Below are 23,476 nucleotides of genomic sequence, written 5' to 3'. Positions count from 1 at the left end.
ATTACTTTAAAATGCAATTAAAAGTTTTAAGAGTGCCGCAGAGTTTGTGTACCATTGTCAGTGCCCATGTCACTCGCTATCCATTTCCACCCACTCACATAGATTGGAGGGCTCCCGTTAAATATAGATGGCACTCGGTAGCCTTTGTCTATAGGCTAGGCATAAAACTGTACTGATGCGGATGACCTGACTGCATCTTATACCTGAAGGAATAAGAGGAACGGAGGGGAGGCTGTTCTCAAGGAAGGAGGACCCGGGAGTCTTCATTGTTCTTCCACCTCTGCGTTTGTCTCTCCGTGACCTTTTGTGGGGGAGTAGCTGCACGTTCCTGGGAGGTGTGCTGCTTCCGAGTCTCCCAAAGAAACTTGCATGGAAACACCATGCAGTTATTGTACTGCACATCTGAAACTATGAGACCAGACATCACGCGAAAAGGAAAACTGCCCAGTGCCTGCATTCTGCCTGGGCCTTCACCCAGTCCTCACACTCTTGCTGGCTGCTGTTATCATGAATGGCACTAATCAATTCCAGGAAATCTCTACACCAAGCATTATGTCACATGCGGTTACATCATTCCCTCTAACCTCTAGGGCTTCCTGTTGACATCTCTGGAGCTCTTGTACTACCAACTGGTATTAGAAGAAATGCCAAACGGTATTTTTAGCCATTTGTGTCTGCTGAAAGGAATCCAAGTGTTTCCATTTTGCAGCTTCCACCTGCTGGATCTCATCTTTGCTCACTGAAACAAAGCAAACCTTTGTGGGGCTGCTCGGGGTCTCCCCAGGTGTTTATATGAAGGATGGAGGGAACGTGTGAGAGGTTTATTGAGACAGAAGGGGCTAATGCCTCTGCAGAATTTATTTATTTTTAATGTCTAACAGATTGTTAATCCAGCCTGTCAGTTGTGTGACTTCTGTTATAACTTCACCGCAGCAGACTGTTCCTCTTCTTTTCTGAATTCCTTCCTAGGAGATGCTGCTTCCCAGGGTGAGCTATGTTTCACCTTGGGGTTGCTTCCAAGTGCTGTTCTGTGGGGCATTTCTCCTCTTCTCCTTGCAGGGCCATTCCCATAGGTATGTAGCAGCCACCCCTCTCTCGGTGTGAACACCCCATCAGCTTCTCCTGGCAATCCCCACTTTTCCAGCCATTCAACTGAAAGAGGCAGGGCTCGAGGTCTTTCTTGCAAGATTATTCCTTCCTGAAACCACTGCTCTGTCTCTTGGTTTGAGTCTTTTTTTATCATTATTATTTGTCTGGTTTGTATCTTCCTTTCATTTTAACGGTTTGATTTTTGTGGCTGTTTCTGTGTTTGTTCACTGCTGCAGTAGATATCAACAACATGATTAAATTCCAGCTCTGACTGTTGCAACATAAGCGCTCTGCCTTCATTATCCGTGGTGCCTAAAACTATTTGATCTCTAATAAGTTCGCCTGCAAGTGTGCCTCATTTGCATGATGAGGCTAACTGGTGCAGCCTGGTTGCATATTGGTCCCTGATTTCAGTTTCTCTTCAATCAGATGCATCAAACAGAAGGAACTATTAGAATTGCCAGCAAGTGTATTTTTTTCTGTTAATCATGCCAGAATACTAGGAGTCCCAGGCAGCCTTACTAGGCTGGAGAAATCCACTGATAAAAGGCATGGGAGAGCTTCTCACGTCAAGCCGTATACAAACCAGGGCTGTGCTGGGGATCCTTGGTCTGTTTTTATGGAAAAAGCTGTTGGGATCACATCCAGCTACTGGACTGGTGGTTGGGCATCCTCCTTTGGTGAGCAGCACTTCCCATTTCCGCAGGCCCTGAGCCCAGGAGGGAGCTGTGCCACCCAGCAAGTGCCTCTCCCCCAGCCCACCAGAGCTGGAGGTCTCCTTTCAGCCTCTCTAGGGGTCTCTGCTTGTCTCTGCTCCAGCTCGTGGCCATCCTCTCTGGGCCTACTCTTAGACTCAGCTGACATTCATTTGGCTGTAGTCCTCCTTGGGCTTTACTGCCCAAAGTTTGCATGGGGAAAGGAAATGTGTTTTCTTACATCAAGCATTTGTGAACATGAGCCTTTGTTTTGTGTCTCAAATGGAAGCAGCAAACTTGGAAGCTAAATGTCAGTAGAGGATAGAGGCTCAATAATTGTGAGATTCCTGGCTGTAGCGCTGAAAATGTTTCAAGTTGCCAGTCTCCTTTCTGAATCATGCTTGGGATATGCCTGTGGGTCCTACGTGTTTTTCAGTATTACCTTAAGGAATGTGATTTGACCCTTTGCAGCATCCCTTTCTTCGATTTCAGAATTCAGCTTCTTACGCTGCAATATATACCAAATACCTCCATTTTCATTTGAGACAATTTTAATTGAGCTGAATAATCTTTGTGAACACGGAAATGTCTGTCATTGATCCAAATGGGTCCTAGACCGAGCCCTCATTTCACACCCCAAAATTACTGTTTTCTTTTGTTTTGGGGCTAGGGCAGAAGCCAAGAAACTAAACCAAGCAGAGGCAAACAAAAGAACTCAGGATCCCATCAGCAGTGTTTGCTTTGTACACGAACAGTAATTTTTCCCTAGCACATACTTCCAAGAATTTTTTAAAATACCATTCATATATCATCTGCCCAAGCAGACAATAGTTGTTCCAGAGAAGCTGTTGCTCTCTATTAGGTCAATGATCAGTGAACTAAACATTTTCTACTTAGGCCTTCATATGATAAAAGCCTAAGAGCTTTGAAGGAGCCATTACAGACTATTGCCTAGAAGAAATATCCATTTGAAAATTCTGCAATTATGTACTTCTATAATAGCGTGTAAAAGGAGCTCTGGACCCATTATGGGTTATTGAGTAAATAATGTATTTTTAAAAGTGTCTAAGTAATTTATATGATAGCCTGTATTGGCAGCAAAGAGTGATTGTAGACTAAACATTGTGTCTTCCTTTCGTTTTGAAAATCTCATTTAAATCCCTAAATAGCAATTAAAAAAGAAATCCCTGATGCAGTTTCAGTATTTCTATAGTAGTCAATAGCTAATGTCTCTGACTTTACTCTGCTGAGGCTGCCATTTTGTGCTGAGCCAGTTTCCTCTGGTCTGACTTTGTTTTATGTTGATTGGATAAGACATGAGGCTTCATTATCAAATATAATACAGAAGTGTCCAGAGGCCTCCTGGAGGTCAGACCCACGGTCATCAGCCCTACCTCTAATCAGGAAGAGCCACTAGCCAAAAGTCCAGAGAGAAAAGACAGGAAGATGTCAGTCCCTATTTCAGGGAAGAATTGAGGCTTGGAGAGAGGAAATATGTTGTGCAAGGTCACGCAGGAGACGAAGAACTTCTGCCTCCCCAGAGCAAGTTTAGTTTCTTTGCTTTATATTCAGACCTTCTGTGGAAAGGCACCATTGGAGATCCCCATTGCTGTGGATCCTCAGTGCTAATGCAAACCTCTCCTTTATCGGATGCCCTCAATAGTCTTGCTTCAGACCACTGCGCTCAGCCCTCTCAAGCACGGACCCTGGTCAAAGCAGATATGAAAATAGTGCAATTCAAACTATTTATATTGCAGCAACAATGCACCGTGAAACAGCTGTGCTAGAAAACAAACTTGTCTTCTGCTCCTAAGTGTGGAGTAAGCTTCCCTTAGCCCTTCCCTTTCTTTATCACACCGCTTCTTGCTGTGGCAGGGGTAATCCACCTCTTTGATAATTTTCTGTCAAAAATTGAAAGAATGAATTTTTTAAGAAAAAACAATATTTGAGCTGCACTACATTCTGGAGTTTATCTTCATGTCTCCAATTAGCTCTTAGGCCAAGAAGCCTGGAGCTGTCACATGGAGACTACCACACGTGCATATTATATGTGCTTTAAAACCATGCAATGGGCCTGACCTGGTGGGACAAAAGTAAAACAATTCTCTGCTTATGGTGACGCTCCAGACTTAACCCTTTTTGATGGTACTTTCCCTGGCATAAATTAGACATGAAGCCACTTAATCTGTCGTTCTTGAACCAGTAGGTCCAGACCTGTGTTGTAACTTGTATTACTCGTGAAATACACTAGCAGTCAGCAGGAAGCAGCTATCTGCTAACACGACTGCCGGGGGTTCTGAATTGTCTTTTTAGAGGTTATGTGATACCTACCCCTGCTGTATCCAGCCATGTGTGTATTCAAAACAGATCGTGTGCTTCCCATAGCTATGCTGTTCAGTCACACCTCGAGAGCATAGCCTTTAGACCTGAATTTGAATACATCTGTATAATTTCTCATCGTCTACAAAAAGTGTTTTCAATTGAATGGATGAAAATATGGCATTTTGGCTACCCTCTAAGGAGATTACAAGAGATGGGTATCTGTAGCAGGGCCACCAGTGGATGAGATTCTCTTTTTCATGTGTTTGGAAAGAAAAACATAAAAATAAAAAAGAATAAACGCAGGGATGCCAAAGAGCACAAGGCTCAAAAGACAGAAATGAAAGGGAGTGACTTAATGAAGAGACAGTAAGGTAGTAGTAGGAAGAAAGATAAAGTAAAAAAATGATGGAGGGGAGGTAATAGAACTAGAAATAAATGGAGAAGAAACAAGGTGAAAGGTATAAATACACTTAAGTTGTATTTGAGCAAAAATATATAATGTCTAAGAAAGCAATCAGTCTCTCTCACTGTTCAACTGTATTTGTCACTTAGGAAATGACAGTTATCTGTTGGGATAATTGACTGGAGAGGTGATGAAGTCTCCATCACTGGAGGATTTCAGTGACAGAGTAGTCAAAAATCTGGGGCATACTGTCAGTTATTGGGCTTTTTACGATCCCTTCCAGCTCCATTTTCTACAACCTCACCATCCCAAAGAGTATGAGTGTATTAAACTGGGAATGAGAGCAATACCTCAGTTCTGTGTTATGGGAGACCCATTTCTGGCTCTGTTACCTCCTGGCTGAAGTTCTGTGAGGTCTCACAGAGTAAACGAGGTGTGTGCTTGGAGGTGAAGTCTATGAGGAAGATGAACATACAGGGGAAAACCAAGAAAAGGAACTGGTTGATCTGAGGACATTTTCTTCTGAGGTATGTCTGAGTTAAGAGGCCATATGCCTTACATCTTCCTCCTCATACTGAAGTTCCCTATTCTGCAACAAATAAATAGTTTGGCTTTGGTGTAAAACCAAAACCCTCATAACTTGAGATAAAACATTCTGTTTCCTTCTTGCAAGAACAGAGTTATTAATTGCTCTAGTGTGCTTCAAACACAAATAATTCTACTCTTTCTTTCAAAGAAAATTCCTCCTAATTTTAGCCAAAATCATTCCTCCCCTGTCTTCCCTTGAATGGTCAGAGAAGAGAGGACACAGGTATTAAGTGGTCTGGGATTCCTTCAGGCTGGTGATTATCGCTGTGCAAACCCTCAGTCACCACTGCAGTACAAAACAAAGTGTAAAATGGGCTTCTAAAAGAAAAGTCTGGACAGGTATCACATTGGGATGAAAGAAAGGTTCATTTTCCCATTTTGTTCATTTTTCTCAGGGCTTGTCAGTGGGATCTAACAAACCTCTGTGTGATAATGTCAGTAGTCCTCCTCCGAAAGTAGGAAGCTTAGGTTGCTCTTCTACTGCCATAGGAAGACAGACTCTGAAAACAGTTACTCCTTCCCCATGAAATTTGCAGTATATTCTCCTTTTCACTATGCTGTACCGTCAAGTACAATGCTGGTAACTGGAGGAAATTGTTCGCTTGTTTGTTTGTTTTCTGTTTTGTTTTGCTTTCTCCCTGACATTATTTTAGAGACATTAGATTCATTATTTGAGGGTGTGTATGAGATTCTGGAAGTATAATTTACGTCTGCTATGCCGTGAGATCTTTGGTATGATATTGACTCATTCATTGGCACCTGAGAGAGGTTTGGGGAATTCAGCAAGCTTTCAACAATCCAGTCTGAGAGATTAAGCAGAATTATAGCTCACTCAGGTTTGTCCTAATTTTATTAGATTTTCACCATTTCTAATTGCATAAACATATGCAGCCAAGTATACAGATGGGGACTGGGAAGATGTACAAGGACACTCAGGCTCCATAGTCAGCTAATTGGTGGACTAAGTAATAGGGCACTTGGAAAGATTGATAATTTTTTTCAGAGCATTTCAGGGGAAAATTCTGTCCCCATTAAAACTGTAGCAATCAAGAGAAGAAAGATTTTAGCGGTAGATTTTGTTGCAATTGCAGAAAGAGACGAGTGGAAATACGTGATGAAGAAAAAATCCAGGATGAAAGAAGTTCTGTTGGGCAGTATTCACTGTTTATTTGTTTTAGACATAGGAAAAAGATAGAATGTCTCAAAAACATAGAACAACTGGCTTGATCCATATGGTGACATCAGAAAGCTTTTGATCAGGGCTAAACACAAGATAAACAATGGTTAACGGTTTCAAATATTGCCTGGACAAATGAGAAGTCATTTTGGGTGCTACCATTGTTACTGGTAGCAAATGCCAAACTGTAATGTTTTCAGAAATATTTTATATTTTCTTTTGGAAAATAAATCTGTTTTTGCTACGGCTAGGAGAGCTTTTGGGACACAAGTCAAAGCATGTTATGGCTATTTCTGGTCAAATGATCCCAGCTGAGGTACTGGCATGGCTGTTTATATGAGTACTTTCACATGAAATAACATTGCTGTCCATACTTGTTAAGGGAATTCTGCTGTTGGCTTACTTTCTGCAATCAAAGCAGAAGGGAACAGGAGGGAATAGTCTATGCTCAAGTTTTTGCTACTGGACCATCTTCATCCCTGATATGGCATCTGCACTACGAAATTGCCTCTGAATGAATGGGAATTTGGGTGTCCTCACCTCCTGGAGACAGGACACAACTTCCAGACCGAATTAGCCTCAGTTGGATAGTTTTTGAAATCTCCCCAAGTAACAGACCTAGAAGATTTTTCCCTCATGGTGGTCTGGGCTGGACATTTGGTGGGTGAGTAAACTATAATTTGTTTTGGTTTTCCTTATGAAAAGCAGAATAAACCAAGCAAGCTGGTCTTTGCTGAGAACTTGGGCTTCTCAGCAAAGTTCTACAATGCCCTCTTAGAAGTCAAAATATTTAATAAATAGATCATGAAATATTTTCCAACAACAAAAGTACAAGAAATTTAATAATGTCGGGAGGTAGTTTTGTGTTAATTACTTTATTTTCTTCTTCCTCCTGTCCAGGCAGTAGCATGCAAACTCTGACCACATCACTGGTGTGAAATTGCTGATTAACCTTTTGACTCTGACAATTGGGACTTCTCTCAACACCAACTGGTAATGCAAAAGACCATTAGTAGTTAATTTTGGGACACCCCAGCTCCAGATGTCAAAAGGTTAATGAAAAATCAAGTCTCTTGCTTTTACTGGGCAACTTGGAAACCTTCCCCCAAAACATTTCATTTTTGTGATAAATAAGCCAGACCGCTTCAGCTGAGAAAGACGGGTGCTTTGCTAATGTGTACAGCTGTTAATTGAAAAAGATTCTGTTATGCCTGTTCTTCTGGATGTAGATAAAAGAGAGATTTGTTGGCGAACTTTAGCTGGTCTTGAACACCGCTTTGTCCAAATACACTACTTAATAATAACGCTTTGTTCTTTCTGTAACAGCCATGGAGGGATTTTGAGTGGAATACTCATTTTCTTTAAGTCATATCTGCCAGTAATCATTCTTGGCTTAAGACCAGCTGTCATTTATGTGTTTTATGAAAATATAACGCCAGTTTTATGCTCAAAACTATTCTCTTTTAGGTAAAAGCTTCAGCACAAGCTGGTTCCCCATATCTACCATAAATGCTATTTATCACAGATTTTGGTCTTTAAAACAGAAAGATAATGTTAAAACATTTTGATTACCCTTTCCTTACCGCTATCATTCACAAACCATCTTTTCTAATTATGGTATTAGGACATTTACATAACCGGGAAAAGGGTCCTTTAACTACATTTCTATTATGTTTGGCACTTGTGTGAAAGGATATTATATTCATGTGCATTAGAGATTGCTTATAAAAGATCAAGACAATAATAGCAGATCAGACGATAAAGGTTCCCTTTTCTCCTCCCAGACAGGCTGTCTCTGACAGAAGAATACAGTTCATCAAAAGTGTCTGCAGGTTGTCAAACTCGGTGAGATTTGGGAACACTCGGAGGCTGTCATGGCCAACAAGAAGATTTTCTGTAGGGTTCTGCCATCATTCACCCTCAGGAAATAATCACTCACTACATTCTGCATGCTCTCATGATAGAGCTCTATTTGAGAGAAAAGAGCCATTTTATCAAAGGACAATATATCCCTTCTCTTGGTCCACGCAGCTTCCATTATCAGACCATAATAAATCATATTTATGTTCTCAGTTAATAAGACTGATTACAATGCAGGTTACAGGCATGGGAAAAGCAAAGCAGGTGAAAAGATGTTTTAATGAAAATATGATAAGCAAACAGCTTCTTGTGAACATTTCAGGCTGTTATTTGTAATGATCACAGGCAATTTTTGATACATCTTCTTTAGCAATGGTTTAAGCTGCATAAATTGGCTTGCCACTTTATACGTTGAAATAGGACGAATCCCAGTGTCCTTCTTATGTTGTCTAGAATCATTATATACATTATAAGCATAAAATGAGTTTAATGTATGTGCTTTGAAAAGAAGGGGAAAACAGAAAATCAGGGAAGACTGATTTTAATGCTGCTCAAAATGATTTTGAAATTTTCTACTCATCTTTGTTACTAACGGTGCATTTTCCATGAAATTTAGGAGTGACATGTACTGCTTTCATCTCCTTAAAATTAATATACTGCTCTTTCTGTTTTCCTCAATTTCTTCAAAGTTCTTTTTAGAACACTGTGCAAAGAGACAGAGAAATTTGCCACTCGATGTGTGAGCATCTCTGCTATTAATGCTGGGGGGAGTTAAGTGTGCTTCTGGAGGAGAATATACCCCTGTGTTAAATACTGAAAGGAAACCTGTTAAAAAGGTGCAAGGATGTTTAGCTGCAGCACATGTAATGTGTTCAAGGGCCAAATTCCCTAGGATCTTTTTAGGTGATTAAGATTTTTTTTGTTAAGGCAAGAGTTCTCCTATGGTTTCAGCACATAACTGTACCTAAGTAGCAGATGAAACATCCTGCTCTCATCTTGTGAAAAGTCTTTTTTTTTTTTTTTAATGTTCAGCCTCATACTTTCAAGACAAAGTAAGAAGTTTAATAATTTCCTTGCAGCACTTGCATAACACTGGTGACAAAGTCTCCGTGAAGTTGTGTGTCTGCAGGAACTGCTCTGGTCACAGGTATTTCCAAAGTCACTCTTAAACATGTTTTAAAGCTTTGTAATTGGCCTAGCACTGAAGAATGATCATGAAATGCCTTTAACCCTTTTAGGGCACTTCAACAGGAGAAGTGATCACACAAGAAACAGTAAACTGCTCTTCAAAGGCAATATTCTGATATGACAACAGACATAGATAATGCTCGTCATGATGGAACTGCTTGATACAGAGAAAAACATGTTGTAACTGCCTTCACCGTGAAAGGGGTTTAAAAATGTTGCCTGACAACTCCACAAAAACCAGGGCTGCTATTTCAGTTAAAGGCCAGTGGATTGTATTTTGCACGTCAGTTTTCACTAACCTCAAACATCACTGTTATGACAGACTGTCATCCAACCAAACCGGCAGTATGGTGCCATTCAAGCAAGCAGGAAGAAAGCAAACATGAAGGAAACTTAAAAGTCCAATTAGTAAGCTGGGGGTGTATGTGAGTGAACTACTCTTGTGCATTGATACTGATTACTGAAAATGAAACACTTAAAAGAAAATAAACAAAAAAGTGCTTTCTGAGCCATTGGTGTTTTCTTGGCTGGCAATTTCTCTTTGTTCTGTTTCATGACGCCAACCTCAATTGGTTCAAGGGGTGTTCTGGGCCAGATGTCAATCACAATGTCTGACATAAACAAAAATAGCTAAAAAGACATGCCGGCATCTTCCTTTTGTTTTCCCATTAGCTCCATTTTTCTTTTCATAGGCTGACAAAAAATTACTGCCTCCAAGTGAATTCAGTAATGTCACTATATATCTAATATCTAGGAGACCTTTTGTTTTAGCTTTACTGGGCTTAACCACAAAAGACACTTGACATTGACAAAGAGTCTGTCAAATATACAATGATCAGTGCAATGAAATCTCTCATGACAGAAGGGCACTATTCTGCACACATACACAGCAGCCCGCAGCAGCCTGTCTGAGCAAAATATGCTGGAGCACATGCAGCAGCTGAACCATTACAGAGCAGGCCATAAGCTGAGGCTTGTCTTGTTTAAAGTGTCATAGTATATCAGTATAATTAAAACCGCCAAAAGAGTAGAAAAGATAGATGGAAATGTTACATTACTTGTTTCTAGAGATTAACCTCAAGCCAGAACTGAAACTCAGAGACACATTTTGCATTTCTTAGAGCTCTGATATGGAAGAAAAGAAGCCCGAGAGTACGTCTCTTGAAGTGTGAGACATGAAGTCATAGTTCCTGTATTTACACAATAAAGCAGAAATAGCGGTTCAGACAGACATGCTGTTTTCTCTGTGATTACAGCTCCCGTTGTGGCTGTACTCTACAAAGCCGCAGTATCATCTCTCAGCCACTTCTCTTTCACTCTCCTCTGCTTTCATTCCTGCAAAGTCTTGAGCACCTTTGGGTCTGCAGATGCACGGGTGTCATGGCCCTCTGCTCCCGTGGCATCCCCCAGCTCAGCCAGCGCTGCGTGGCCACAGCCCAGAGGCAGAGGCAGTGCACCCCGTCCCAGCTGGTGGCTGCAGAGGCTATGGCTCCAGGCTCTGCAGCGCCCAGCTAGGAAGATGGTTGAACAATGTCTTCAATTTAAAATCTGACCTTTTAAATGCCAGGCTCCATGCTTGCTTCTCTGTTGAGTCTAGAGATAAAATTATATGGCTTTCTAAAATTGACCCTGAAAATTATGTTCCCTGCACCAGATGAGATGTTTTCCTTGCCATGCATCATTGCTTGTCATAGCTATTCAGGCCTAGCTAGTTATGATCCCATTTTCTAATCATGACCTATGTTATATCTGGTGGTGAAAAACCCATGGAGTTGTTGTGGATCTGTTCTGCTGTGGAAGCCCTGGTCCATCCAGAAGCTGGGGAGGACCTGAACTGGCACTGGTGGTTCTGAAACACTGCAAAAGCAGCATGTCTTTTTCCTAATGTCAGCCTTACATTCAAGGAGAAGATGAGTGGATCAGTTAGGTCTTGTTCACTTCGAGTATAAATGAACTTCAAGGCCTTGCCTCATTAGTTGATTTGCTTGAAGTGAGAGATGTTAAAAGGGGGCCTTTAATTTTAGGTTTCCTCATACATCCTGTATTTCTCCAACTTAATTCTCACTTAATGACTTCTCCATGCAGTGCTTCTCTTAAATTTCTGGACCAGGGCTGTAAATGTGCATAACTAGTCAAAAATATGTTATCTGCATTTAACGTTGCCTTCTGGAACCCTCACCGCCAAGTTACCTCGCAGACACATTTCACCTCACACGCGTTTCTGTGTAGTGCCAGGAGAAGAATGGAAAAAAAATATGAAATGAAAGCAGATTCTGCTCCCTTTAAAGGCAATGAAAACTCTGCTTTTACTTCTACCTACTCATAATACTGGGAAAAAAATGAAGTGGAAACAAGCACAACAAAACACCTCTGCCAGCTATCTACAAGCTAACCAAGGCTTCCACTAATGAGGTGGTCTGGCATTTTGAGAAAGACAGGTTCTTCCAGGAATGGAAAAAATATGCTGTTTTTTTCCTTCAACCCTGAGAGTATAGTGAGAGAGTAAGAAATTCTATTTCAAAAAAGGGATAGCAGTCAAACCTTTAATGCTGTCTGTATTATTAAATACCTACAGTCACCAGTATAGTTTCTTGTCAGTCAGATGTTGTTACATGTTTGTTTGGCAGATTACTAAATACTTATTCATAAACATTTCACCTATTTGCTGTATTTACAGGTTCATCCATGTGATCATGAAATTCCTGAGAAAGTTATTACTTTCAAGTCACAGTAACAGAGTAATTTCCAGGTAAGATATTCTAGAAGATGATTCCATACCATGGGCAACTGCGTAGTCTATTAAACAGAAAAGTACTATTTGTGGAAAAGGTAATAGTCTAGATCATGAGATAGCAACAGATTTTATTATGATCTCCAGATGTCTTTGGGAACTTAATGCATCCAGCATTGGTTCAAGTTTAATCTGCGTAGCAGAAATGCGAGTTGTTCCAATTTCCTTCTTTCTGGGGCTGTAGGGGGGAACTCTGTCTTCCAGGGGCTGCAGAGGACAGGATGGTGTAGTGTGGCTGTGCTTTGGTAAGAACTTTCACCGCTTCAACAACTGCTCCTGGAGTGCTCAGGGGTATCAAGTGCAGAAAAGAAAGGCTTTCACCATTGCTTAGTGGGACAGTGTGGTACCAAGGCTTTTCCGTTACGCATCCCTCAGAGCTGGCTCTGCGCTTCCCTGAAGACCAGAGATGTCCAGGAGTTTCTGGTGGCTCACCAGTACCTATGAGCAGCATAGGGTGTTTGCTCCGTTGCATTCCTGATAGGGAGCAGTTTGTAGCCGAACTGTACAGGTAGGTGGTGGTGGCTATTGATGCAAGGATCTGTCAGTGCGTTTGCTTTTGGATTTCAGCTCCATTGGGCTGGGAAGTTAAAAAGAGCTCCCAGAGCAGAACAAGTAACTGAAATGACAATGCAGCACCAAAAAAAAAAAAAGAAAAAAAAAAAAGAAAAGCTTACGGCTACTATTCCTTCATGGCAATCTGTACAAAAACGATCAATTTTGGACCTTGTGAGTTTCTCTCCAGAGCCAAAATTCAGAGTGAGTGCACAAAAGAGTGTGAGGAGAGAGCATTTCAGCTCCTTCAACTCTGCACAAAACCTCTCAGCGCTTCAGATAGGATTTTAGCATTTCTCGCAGTCTTCAAATGTTGTGCTGTGCAAGGATGTGCTTATACATAATTTTGTAATTGAAATGGCATGTTTACTGTTCTATTTCATGCTTGATTGTGTTTTTTAAACACCTTTACTCACGCTGCTAGAAGTGGAATTATAATTAAAATGTCCTGTTGAACACCTTGTTCAGTTCAATGAAGGCATAATAGAAGTATAAATACTTGTTCTCGTTGACTCTATGATGTCAGCACAACAAATGCAGTGAATGTCAGAAAACTAATCTCTCTTTCACCAAGGTATCCGCCAGAAAGGAAGGGGAAACAGAATCTGTGGCTGGGCAAAAAGGAGACCCGTTGTGCGGGGGATAGGAAATATTTTGAAATACTGTTAACTTCTTAGGTACAGTGAACCTGAAGGTCCATGAGGCCTTCTAAGTGTTGGCAGACATACTAAACGAGTTTGAAGTGACAATATTATTCTTACATAAAGTCTTTTCTCTAAAGATTTCTAAGTATTTTCCAAGTATTAGTAAGTTAAGCTTTAATAAGTAGGTTCATGTTATTATAATACCTGTGATATATATGTGTTAACTAGGGCTGGGAACATTTGACTGATTTAGCCAGTTATTAGGAAAAATTAGACATTAATTTGTTTCTCTACTAACAGCCCTTTGGCCTAAAGACTGGCAGTACTTTCCCTTTCTCCAGTAGCTATTAGGAAAAGCTGCATCTGGTTATAAAATGTGAGTTATGTACTTCTTAGTATTCCTGTTTCTTTAAGATGTATACGGATATGCAGACCATGTCTTCATGGTGGGACTGAATTACAACACAAAGTTCAAATGTTTCTAGGTCAATGTCCTGGCTACAGCACTTTTGAATGGCAATAATGGCTTAATTTTCTTCATGTTTTGTTTTGTACTCTAAGTTACCCCCAGTGAAGAGATTCCTACCCATCCTGGCAGGCAGTTGTTGAATTTTAAGGAGCTTCAAATAACTTTACAGCTTGAAATTTCAGGTAAGTAGGGGAGTTCCAAAATTTAGTCTTATTTTTGATGCTTGGTTGGTCAGTTTACTTGGATACCTTGACTCAGTTTCTTCCTCTGAAAAATGGGGAAAACAATGTCTGTGTTCCTTGTGCTCTTGGATTGATGTAATAGTGCTTTTAATATAGTAGGTATTAGGCTCTAGACTGCACATAAACCATGAAATTTTATGTTCATGTCCTTTCACTGGCTGAAAGAGGGCTCTCAAAACCAATCCCAAGATGCATAATATTTCTGTGCCAGAGCAGGACTCACTAGTCAGTGGCTGCCTTACAGGAAAAGCACACATGATCTTTATAAAGCAGGCAAATAAGCGGACCCAAAGCGTGTGCAAATGACCTTCTCTGCCCAGTTTCAGTTCCAGCAACTATAAGCTCAGCACAAGTTGTGGAGGAAAATTGTTCACAGAAAATGCTCTTCAGAAAGAAAAGCAGTGAGAAAGTCACAAAGTAGGAGGTTTTCCTTCAGGGACAAGGGAAGGAGATGGTACACAGGGCAGTTCAACCCAGTCCAGAGAAAGGTTCACTGGGATAAGGCTCCTGAACATGCAGGACAAAATTTACAAGAATGTTTATGTCAGGTGTTGCAACAAAACTTAGTGGATTTGTTTGAATGTCTCATTATAAGTACAGGTGCAGCTCTACACACCCACACACGCTGCATTCATTTCAGTGTGTGATCATATAAATACCTGCAGGTGCAACACTGAAGAGATACCCGTGCTGAGGCATGAATATGGAGTTCCACATCTGTATTTACTGCCTTGTTCACACAATGAACTAGTGCAGTCAGTGGGTTCTCTTCCCACCTCCCACGTGCACTTTAAAACTTCATTTTGAAGGTAATTCAGTCCTGCTAAATGCATTTAATGGATGGATGTCAAGGTATAGAATCAAAATGCATGAAGGTGAAGGAGTATGGAACAGCCATCGCTTCACTGTATTGCACATATATATCTAAAATTAGAAAGAAACTAATTTCAGATAAAGAAGGCCACATCAGGTTAATGTATGGTCATAAACCCATAAAACTGGAATTTAATGTGCCTTCTGAGGCACCTAAAACTTCTGTTGGCCTTCAGTACAGTGGCTGGTTTCTCTTTCCTGGCACACACAGAGATGTTTCCTTGTCTATAATACTGTCAGATAGTCCGTAATACATGGGGTGCAAATCATGTCTGCTGCAGAAACCATGGTTTTGAAATCACCGACTTGTGTGCATGTAAAAATCTTAGTTGTGGTATTGCACTTATGCAGCTGGTTGCATTCATTGTCCATCTGATGCTAACTACCTGGTTACAAAAGCCTTCCTCACAGTGTCAGAAATGTAGAACAGCTAAAGGCTATAAACTGTGGACAATATTTTGCATGTAACGGTTGCCTGCAGAGGCTCAAGGTTCTGAAAGTTTCTTACTTTTTATAAGGCCTTCAGTGAGAACTTCTGTTTTGTGGAGAGAAAAATAAAACTAGCAAAGTTCCTTTGAACATTTCAACAGCCTTTCATAGCATTAGCTGTGAAAGTAATGGTGTCACATTCCTAACAAGGATGTATGGGAACTGTGTTTTAGGAGTCCCCGCTGCTTTCCTTGTGGAAACTATTTCAGGATGCTTTGGGATTATTTGGTAATAGCTTCTTCTTGCACCATGATTTCATAGGGATCTTCTCTGTTATCTTCTGTCCAGTACATTCCTTTGAAGACCTAGGGAGAAAACATGGAACTGGAGAGCATTCAGGGAAACTCTGTTCGCATCTCTGTATAGCTAAAAACTACATGACAGAAAATGTGGAGGAACCATAGTGCTCAAAATTCAGTGAAGCAAAAACTTTAAATGGTGCTGTCCAGGCAAAGGAATGACGAGAATGTCATCAGTGGAGACTACATAGGAAGCAAAGGAGTAAAAAAAGTACAATTTTTTGTTTCTGATACGAATGCCACTGCTTTGTCCAGAGGGACCAGAACTGCCATCTATGACTCACGATAGTGAATGTGCTCTGTGCAGTGCCATGCAGAAAGGGACCAGAAACAGTGGAGAAGTGGAAGAAAACACCATGCTAATGAAGAGTTTCGTCCGGGCAAATTTAGCTCCCTGAGAATTAGCCTGGGTATCTCTCCATGACACACTTATTTTAGAATCACAGCATGTTGCAGTTATTAGACTCTGGCAGGCTCCTAGGTAGGAACTGTGTCCAAGAGCCTTTATTTCATCTGCTCCAATTGAGAAGAGTGTGGCAGTTTCTTTTGGTTGAGACTTTGCTATAACGATCTGAGCTTTAGTCACTGTGAGGCTAGCCCACTGCAAAGCATTCAGCTGGTGTTACAACCAGCGACAACTGAGCTCCGAAAGTGAGTGCAGACTGTGTCTATCTACTTATTAAGTAATGGGGCATGTGGAGAGCCCATTACCCAGTAATTGGTGCTAGCTGCCAGTTAGCATTCAGCAGGACTTGTAGCATTTGTATAGCCCTTACAGTCCAGAGCGGCCTGGGATTGTTCTTGCCTTATTTGCTGCAACTGTAATCAGATGGTGGCTCTCTGCTTTACAGATCTACCAAAATCAGACTGAAAGACACGTGGAAGTACAGAATCTCCCCGAGGAATTCAGCCAGAGGGACGCATGAGTCCACGGCTTTGTGGTAAGGCTGTACTCCAGTGACCCTTCTACTTTTGTTGGCTTGCAGGTTTCTTCCCCCTCCCTGAGAGAGGAAAATGATGGACTTAGTGGTAGGTGACAGAAATGTGTGCCTGATTGTGTAAAACCTTAAGCAGGTCTTTAACGATGAGATCCTCAGGTGTTTTCTGACCTCATGGATCACACAAGCAGCGCTTAGTTAAGGGCAGCCCAGAGACATGGAGATGGGGAAAGGACTGCATAGGCAGGTACACATAAATATAGCTGTGTAAGATACGCGTCGCTTGCAGCTTTGACTTGGGGAAACCTTTTGTTCTCTGGCTACCAACTACTGCCGTTATTCCCCAAACTGCAAGCAGACGGCAGGAGTGCTTCCAGGCAGGTGCAGGCAGGCCTGCGGGCCGGCCGCGGCCCCTTGCCCCGCGCAGGGAGCGCTCGGCCCCGGCACAGGCCGGGAGCAGAGGGGGCTCCCTTCACACAGTCCCTTCCGGCCATAGCACCACTCCTTAAGCAATACAGCACCGGGCCCAGAGGCCAGGCACGGCGCCTAAACGTGCGCGGAGGGCTGTGAAGTTAACGCCGGGCTCCGGCGGAGCCCCCGGGGCCGGGCAGCAGCCCCGGCAGCCGGCGGCCCTGCGCCAGGCGGCGGCAGCGGGCGCGGTTCGCCGCGGAGCCCGGCAGGTGGCGGCCTTGATCGCCGAGTGAGGGCCGGGCGGGCGGGCCCGAGAAACACATCGCCCCCCCGCCCCCCTTCAATCTAGGAAGTATTATAGCCGAAGTGTTTTCGACTTATTATTATGCATGAGTAAAAATTCCATGAATGTGTAACATTTTCGCCTGTATTTCCCTCTTTTATAACACCATTTAAATTCCTCATTAATAATTTAGAAATGTGCTGGATTTTAATCACTTTTCTCATCACTACGGCATCCGAGGCAGAGCGCTCCCCGTTACCTGAAGGTGACATGGAGGCATCGCCCGCCGGGAGAGGGGCTGCCGGAGAGGCCAGGTCCTCCCTGCCCGGCTGGAGGGATTTGCCCTCGTTAATTAAATATCCCTGGTGTACAAAACCTGAGGTTTGAGCAGGTCACTGTTAATAAAAATTTTTAAAATAGGGATTTTTTTTTTGGCATCTGACTTTAATTATGGTGGTATTTGTTTGATAGCTTGTTACTGTAAATAAAAGAGATAAAAGCAGCCCTTCACTCGAGTAGCTCTAGAGCTGTGAAATATGTACCTAATTAAAACTATTGGTGTAAGAGGCTAATAAAGTACATGTGCCTACTAGATGTCTTATTCTAATGAATCTCGGCTAATTTGCTTTGAGTGATGAATTTCGGTGTTAGTAGTAAGGGCTGAATAATTATGAAATTTATCACGAGGTGTGGGGACTTGTGGAGGACCAAGGGGGCTTGGGGAGGGAGGAAGGGAGGGAAGGGAAGGGCTGTGGGCCGTGGGCCTGGCCCCGGTGGATGCGGAGGAGCAAGGCCAAACTCCAGCATGAGCCAGGGGGCCCAGCACCCAGCCCAGGCCTGGGGTGGCCAGGAGGTCCCATGTGAGGTGTTTGTGTGAGGGCATGGGAGTTGTGGCGAGGGTGATCCTCCCACCAAGCTCCTCACCCCCTCATTTTCCCCTTTTCTCTCCTGGCACTGATGAGAAGTGGGCTGTGGCATACGCTCCTCAAGACTCCAAAACCAAGCACAGACGGGTTATCTAAAGCATTTCAGATGGAGCTTTGGTCTTGCGCCAGCAGCTAATCAAAGTCTTAATTCTGGAAAATACAAAGGCCGGGCTTTCCAAGCTTCCTCCCTCTGGTTTCTGCCAGAGATGGACCGACAGCACTTCTCAAAACGTTTTTGCCCCATGTGCTCCTAGCATCATGTGGGCCGTGGGGCTGCCTGTGGGCAACAGCGTGGCTCGTGCTGGCCTTTGCTGGGTGACATCCAACTGAACGTGCGGGCTGGCGGGCGGCCTGCTTCATTCAGGCCTGCGGGCAGACACCCTCAGACCCTTGTACTGGACAACCTGCAATGAAGTCAGACAAGAGAACGGCGTGCGTTGACAGCCCGGCCCTGAGAACAGATCTGCCCGTTGGAGCAGTACGGGCTTGTTGGCAGAAAGGATATATTCTGAGAGAACCTGGATAATAATAAAGGGGCTGGTTAAGCAGAGAAAGAGCCTGCAGAGTAGCACATATTTTTATTGCTTTTTTGCAATAGAGTAGAGAAAACATCCCAAGGCTAAATGTCTATTGTAGGCTTTCCTGTAGTCCCCAGTGATGAGTATTTAAACACTCACACGTGCACCCGTTCCCACAGCTCCTTCCACTTACCGGCACGGCGGGAGGGTGGTGGGGCTGCCATGCTGGCATGCCCAACCCTAACCAAGGGCCGGTGAAAATCTGCAGGGCCCTAACCTCACGTGTCCTCACCCCATGTGTCATACCAGGGCTTTATTTACAACCAGGCCATCTGGGCTTTGCTGTCTATCCCGGAGTCAGACCTGATGAGTTAAAATTACTTGCTGAAAGTGTGTGGTAGTTGCAGCTGTTGAAAGCGCTCTGGCAATTTCTGATATGCACATGAATTTGGAGGTTTTTTTACAAGTGCTATATCTGCAGTTTTTTGTGCAGAATGAAATTTTCACTGTTGCTAATACCAGCTGCATAGACAGGTGGAGCTTGTTATTTTCCTCACAAAATCTACCTTTTCATAGGGAAAAGATCGTTTTTCATGGTTGTACAATCTATTGGTGTGGTTGATTGAGAATAAGATTGAGGAGAACTAGACTACTTTTCTCTTTGCCACTGACTCACTCTTTGACCTTTGTCTCTGTCATCCTGGGAAGCTCATTTCTCTATTTGTAAAAAGGCACTGATGGCTAAATCAAAGGACTCAGTCATCAATATCATAGAATGGCTTGGCCTGGAAGGGACCTTGAAGATCATCTAGTTCCAAAAGTATCCAGAAGTAGATTCAAAATTCCACGTGGAAGTATTGAGTATTGTCACAAAAGCGGGGTCCATTGTGCTTTCTTAGAGACCTACAAAAGCCTGTTTTCTTCTACTGAGAGAATTCTTTCCATGTTGCTCAATCAATGATCATTTTAATATATTTTTCTGCCTCTCAGTTACATCTCAAATATTTGTGTCTGTGCAATTTTCATGGTCTCATATCTTGTCTCTTTCTGTATAAAATGTATGTTGTCAGCTTGAGGAAACACTTTTCCTTTCAGCTTCTTTGTAATTACCAAAAATAGTTTTAACCTGTTAAAACATTTTTGAGCTGTCGATGTGGTACAGTATTAAAACATTGTTATTCCGCAGCAGACCTTCTTGTGCATTGTTTACCTTCTGATAACATTTCTAATAAGAAGCCAAATGCAAGCAGAATGAGGGGGATACTTGCACTGTTCGGTCCAATGTGACCTTTCATAATAAAATATATGCAAAAATGAATGACACCCCAGAATATATAAGAGAGAAAGAGAAAGAAATATAATCGGCTTGTTTCTGCTGGGTATTATTGTAGGAAGAAAACCCATGCGTTTGTGTATTCTGGACAGACATTAATGCTATGATCTGGGACCTGACAGCAGAGATTTCTGTGCCTGTGTGGACGTCTTTTGATTTTAATGTGACTCCACCAAGAGATCCCTGCATAGAGGACTACCCCATTTTAGAGGACAGTATGCTAGGTCCCTTGTCAAGGCCTAGATATGAGGTGCTCTGAACTAGAGTTACAGACAGAACAACAGCTTAATTAAGAGCTAAGCTGAGTTACTATAACAAGGCCTGAGGCTGCAAGGAAACTTTCCACCCAAAGTACGTTTCCTAAGTGTTGATAGCAGATGACTCTCCCATCCCATAGGCTGGGGATGTGCTGACTTTCCTCTCTCAGTGTTACTTGTTCTCAAATCACAGGACTTCTGATTTTTGGTTTTTGAATGAGCTTGATCTGATAAGCGAAGCTAAACACACTTTTAAAATAAAGTGTAAAGATCATTAGTAACTCTGTTGTTCAGATTCACAGGAATGGTTAATATAAATTCCTTTTTCCTTTGGCACCTAAGCAAAATACGGCCTAGATTAATTCTTCTGGTGGTAGATAGGGAGGAGTGTAATCAGAGGGGACCAGCAGTGCTATTTGAATGACATGTCCTGCAATCTGCTTTTGTACACTGGATGATGAGTTAATGTTCCAGCAGTATTTTCTCTTTTTCTGTACCCAACTTCTATTCACTAGCTTTATTCTGCTTTTTTCCCACCTTTACCTCAACCTTCTCTATGATGCCAAAGATACCTTGGCATAGGTAGTCCCATTTCAGAGATTCCCTGATCACAGAACATCTGTCCAAAGAAGTCTGTCTGTTTTTAGTACTTTGCACAAACAGAAAGCTTGGGATCTGTTGTGCTGTTGCCTGGATGAGTGTAGAGTTGGTTTGGATTAGTCCAGCGGAAGGGAGCTGTTTATGAATGGACTTAGCCCACAGATGCATGAGGTCTGAGAATGATAAGTGCAAGACTTCATCTCTCCGGGTCAATAGTCTTTGGGACAAGGCAAAGAGGAGACAGAAGTTGAGGAGACGCTGCTGTTTTGGCGTCTCTATTTCAGGTCACAGTCCTGTCAGGTCAACAAAAGTCATGCAATGTGAATGGTGCCAGAAATCACTTGATGTTTGTGCATGAATTTATCCTCTGTCGTTTTACTATCAACTTCATTTTGCATTCTGACTGACTTGTCATTACACACCTTCTTTGAAGACCCCCAAAGATCCTTTGTTTTGTAGTACACCATGCAGTGAGCCAAACGTGGGTCTGTAGATGCATTTCTGTCACCCTCTTCTTGGAGCTTTCTTCCAGGAGGTCATCTGTGTTTGGACTGGAGTTCTTCCTAAATGTGGGGAGGGGTGGATAAAGCCCTTACAGCTGTGCAGTGGTGACCACAGACATTGTCCTGGGGACATGTCCCAGGGCAGCTGCCTGGGCTGTTGTGTTGCTTACAGCAGCATATGCATTGACTGCTCGTCGGTGGGAATGGTATGGATCGTGCTCGACTCTTGAGCTTTGTCTCACACCCTTGTTCTAGACCCTGGTGCAAGCTGGTGTGCTGGACTGCCTTTCCCTCCTCTCTTTAGCTCATACATAGTTGTTTGGCACACATCCAAACTGAATGCAGTATGGAGGAAAAGGTCTGCAGTTCCCAGAGAGTATATACACATGTGGTCAAATCCCCAGCTCATTAAATTAGTATGTGGAGTGGAGACCAGCTACTGATTTACGTTTTCATCTATGCAAGGTAAATTGGATTGAAACTTCACACTGTTTAAAAAGCAGAGCTGAGATTCTTGCTTACATTTGAGTTCTAAATTAGAAAGCACATGACTACGCTTCATGGACCTGAAAGCGCTGGGTCTGAGTTAATATGATGCTTATACCATTGATTTCACTGGAGCCTTTTGTATCAGAAACCACATGTACACAGCCCCACATTGTGAAGCGAGATTAATTTAGCTGTTGGAAAATTATGTGCTGTATAAGAATGTTCTGTGAACGAGCTGGATTGCAAATTCTGCTTCTTAATATTTGCAGTGCAAGGCACCAGTAACATGAACAGGGTACTTACTGGTTTCAGCTGAACTTTGCAGAAATGTGAATGACAGGCACCCAAAGTAAGGAGATAGATGTGGGAGAACTACACAATGTGAGGCCTACTGAGTCAGATATTAAAATCCTGAATCTAAACGATAGCATAGATATAAAAGTAATTGCAAAGGTTTTAGAACTGCAGTCCCTCTAAGAACACAGAAGGGGTGGCATCTCTCTTACAAAAAGTTGATCTGTGATTATTCTCAGCTATAATTACAGGGAGCACCACAGAGAGGGTTACTAAGAATATTTCCGTGCTCCAGTTTAAGAGGTTATTTTAACGTTTCTCAAATGTATCCGCTTTTAGAGCCAAAATTCTTGTTCCCTCTCTTTGAGTTGTTTTAGCAATAGTTGAAGCAGAGTAACCTTCCCGTGATGTACCTACCTTGGAGAACAGAACCGCTCTGGCTAATAGGAGTAAATTACCTGTATGCAAGCTCAGTTTTTGATGTGCTTCCTAACAGTACCAATGCACTCAATGCAAGTCCCTAAAGAAACATGGGAAGTAGGCTATTACCCTGAAGTGAAAGCCACTGTATATTGTCCTAGTGGTCCCTTATGAGCAATTGCACTTCAACTTTACTCACTTTTATGTTGGTAAAATTTTTGATTACTTGGCATTTGCAAATGCTGGGTATATGAAGCTTAAGTAGCATAGATTACAGTGTTCTGCTGGACCAGAGACAGTAAAACCATGAGCCTCTTCTGTTGTGGTTCCTGCTAGTTATTAACTAACCAGTAACTGTTAGTTCTCCCAAGTAGACAGATGTACTTCTGCAGAAATTATCCTTGCACCAGTAGCAAAGATATTAAAAGCGCTCCTTACTCACAGCAATGAGATGCAGAAAGATCAACTTTTCTTGAACTCAGTGTTGCTGATGATAACTTTTACTTTTAGACATTTGCATTCTTCCACGTGTCTGGATCAGTTCCAGTCTTACATGTTCATGTGTTCTCCTAGACCAAACAACTTTCCGCCTCAGTGCCTAGCCACCAATTACTAGCTGAAAATTGCACATTTTGCTGCTTGCCTGGTCCCTCCCCATATCTCTGCCATCAGAAGAGGCCAAGCAAGCATTCCCTAATGCACTACAAGTAAAGCCAGCCTGGTTAGCTCATATCCGTGTTCATCACCAGGTGAAACGAATCTGGCTGACTTAGCTTGAAACAGATTAGGAGGCACTTTGTGATCCCTCTCACGAATGGAACAG

The 23,476-nt window shown here is 42.4% G+C and overlaps 1 protein-coding gene across 1 annotated transcript in view; it reads left to right on the top strand.

The window, feature by feature from the left end:
- LOC310903638 (uncharacterized protein) overlaps window positions 1–23,476 on the top strand; it is an 81,808-nt gene that overhangs the window by 48,808 nt on the left and 9,524 nt on the right. Inside the window, exons 9-14 of the mRNA XM_083847244.1 lie at window positions 6,657–6,938; window positions 8,059–8,119; window positions 9,214–9,281; window positions 12,000–12,071; window positions 13,871–13,960; window positions 16,533–16,622. Coding sequence (XP_083703370.1) covers window positions 6,793–6,938; window positions 8,059–8,119; window positions 9,214–9,281; window positions 12,000–12,071; window positions 13,871–13,883 — 360 coding nt within the window. The 5' untranslated portion in view covers window positions 6,657–6,792 and the 3' untranslated portion in view covers window positions 13,884–13,960; window positions 16,533–16,622. The remainder of the gene's footprint in view (window positions 1–6,656; window positions 6,939–8,058; window positions 8,120–9,213; window positions 9,282–11,999; window positions 12,072–13,870; window positions 13,961–16,532; window positions 16,623–23,476) is intronic.

The sequence above is a fragment of the Anser anser genome (assembly GCF_964211835.1).
Source record: "Anser anser genome assembly, chromosome: 8".
In the NCBI taxonomy this organism is placed as follows: domain Eukaryota; kingdom Metazoa; phylum Chordata; class Aves; order Anseriformes; family Anatidae; genus Anser; species Anser anser.
The sequence above is the reverse complement of the archived record's forward strand: the minus strand, read 5'-3'. Positions and strand labels throughout refer to the sequence as shown.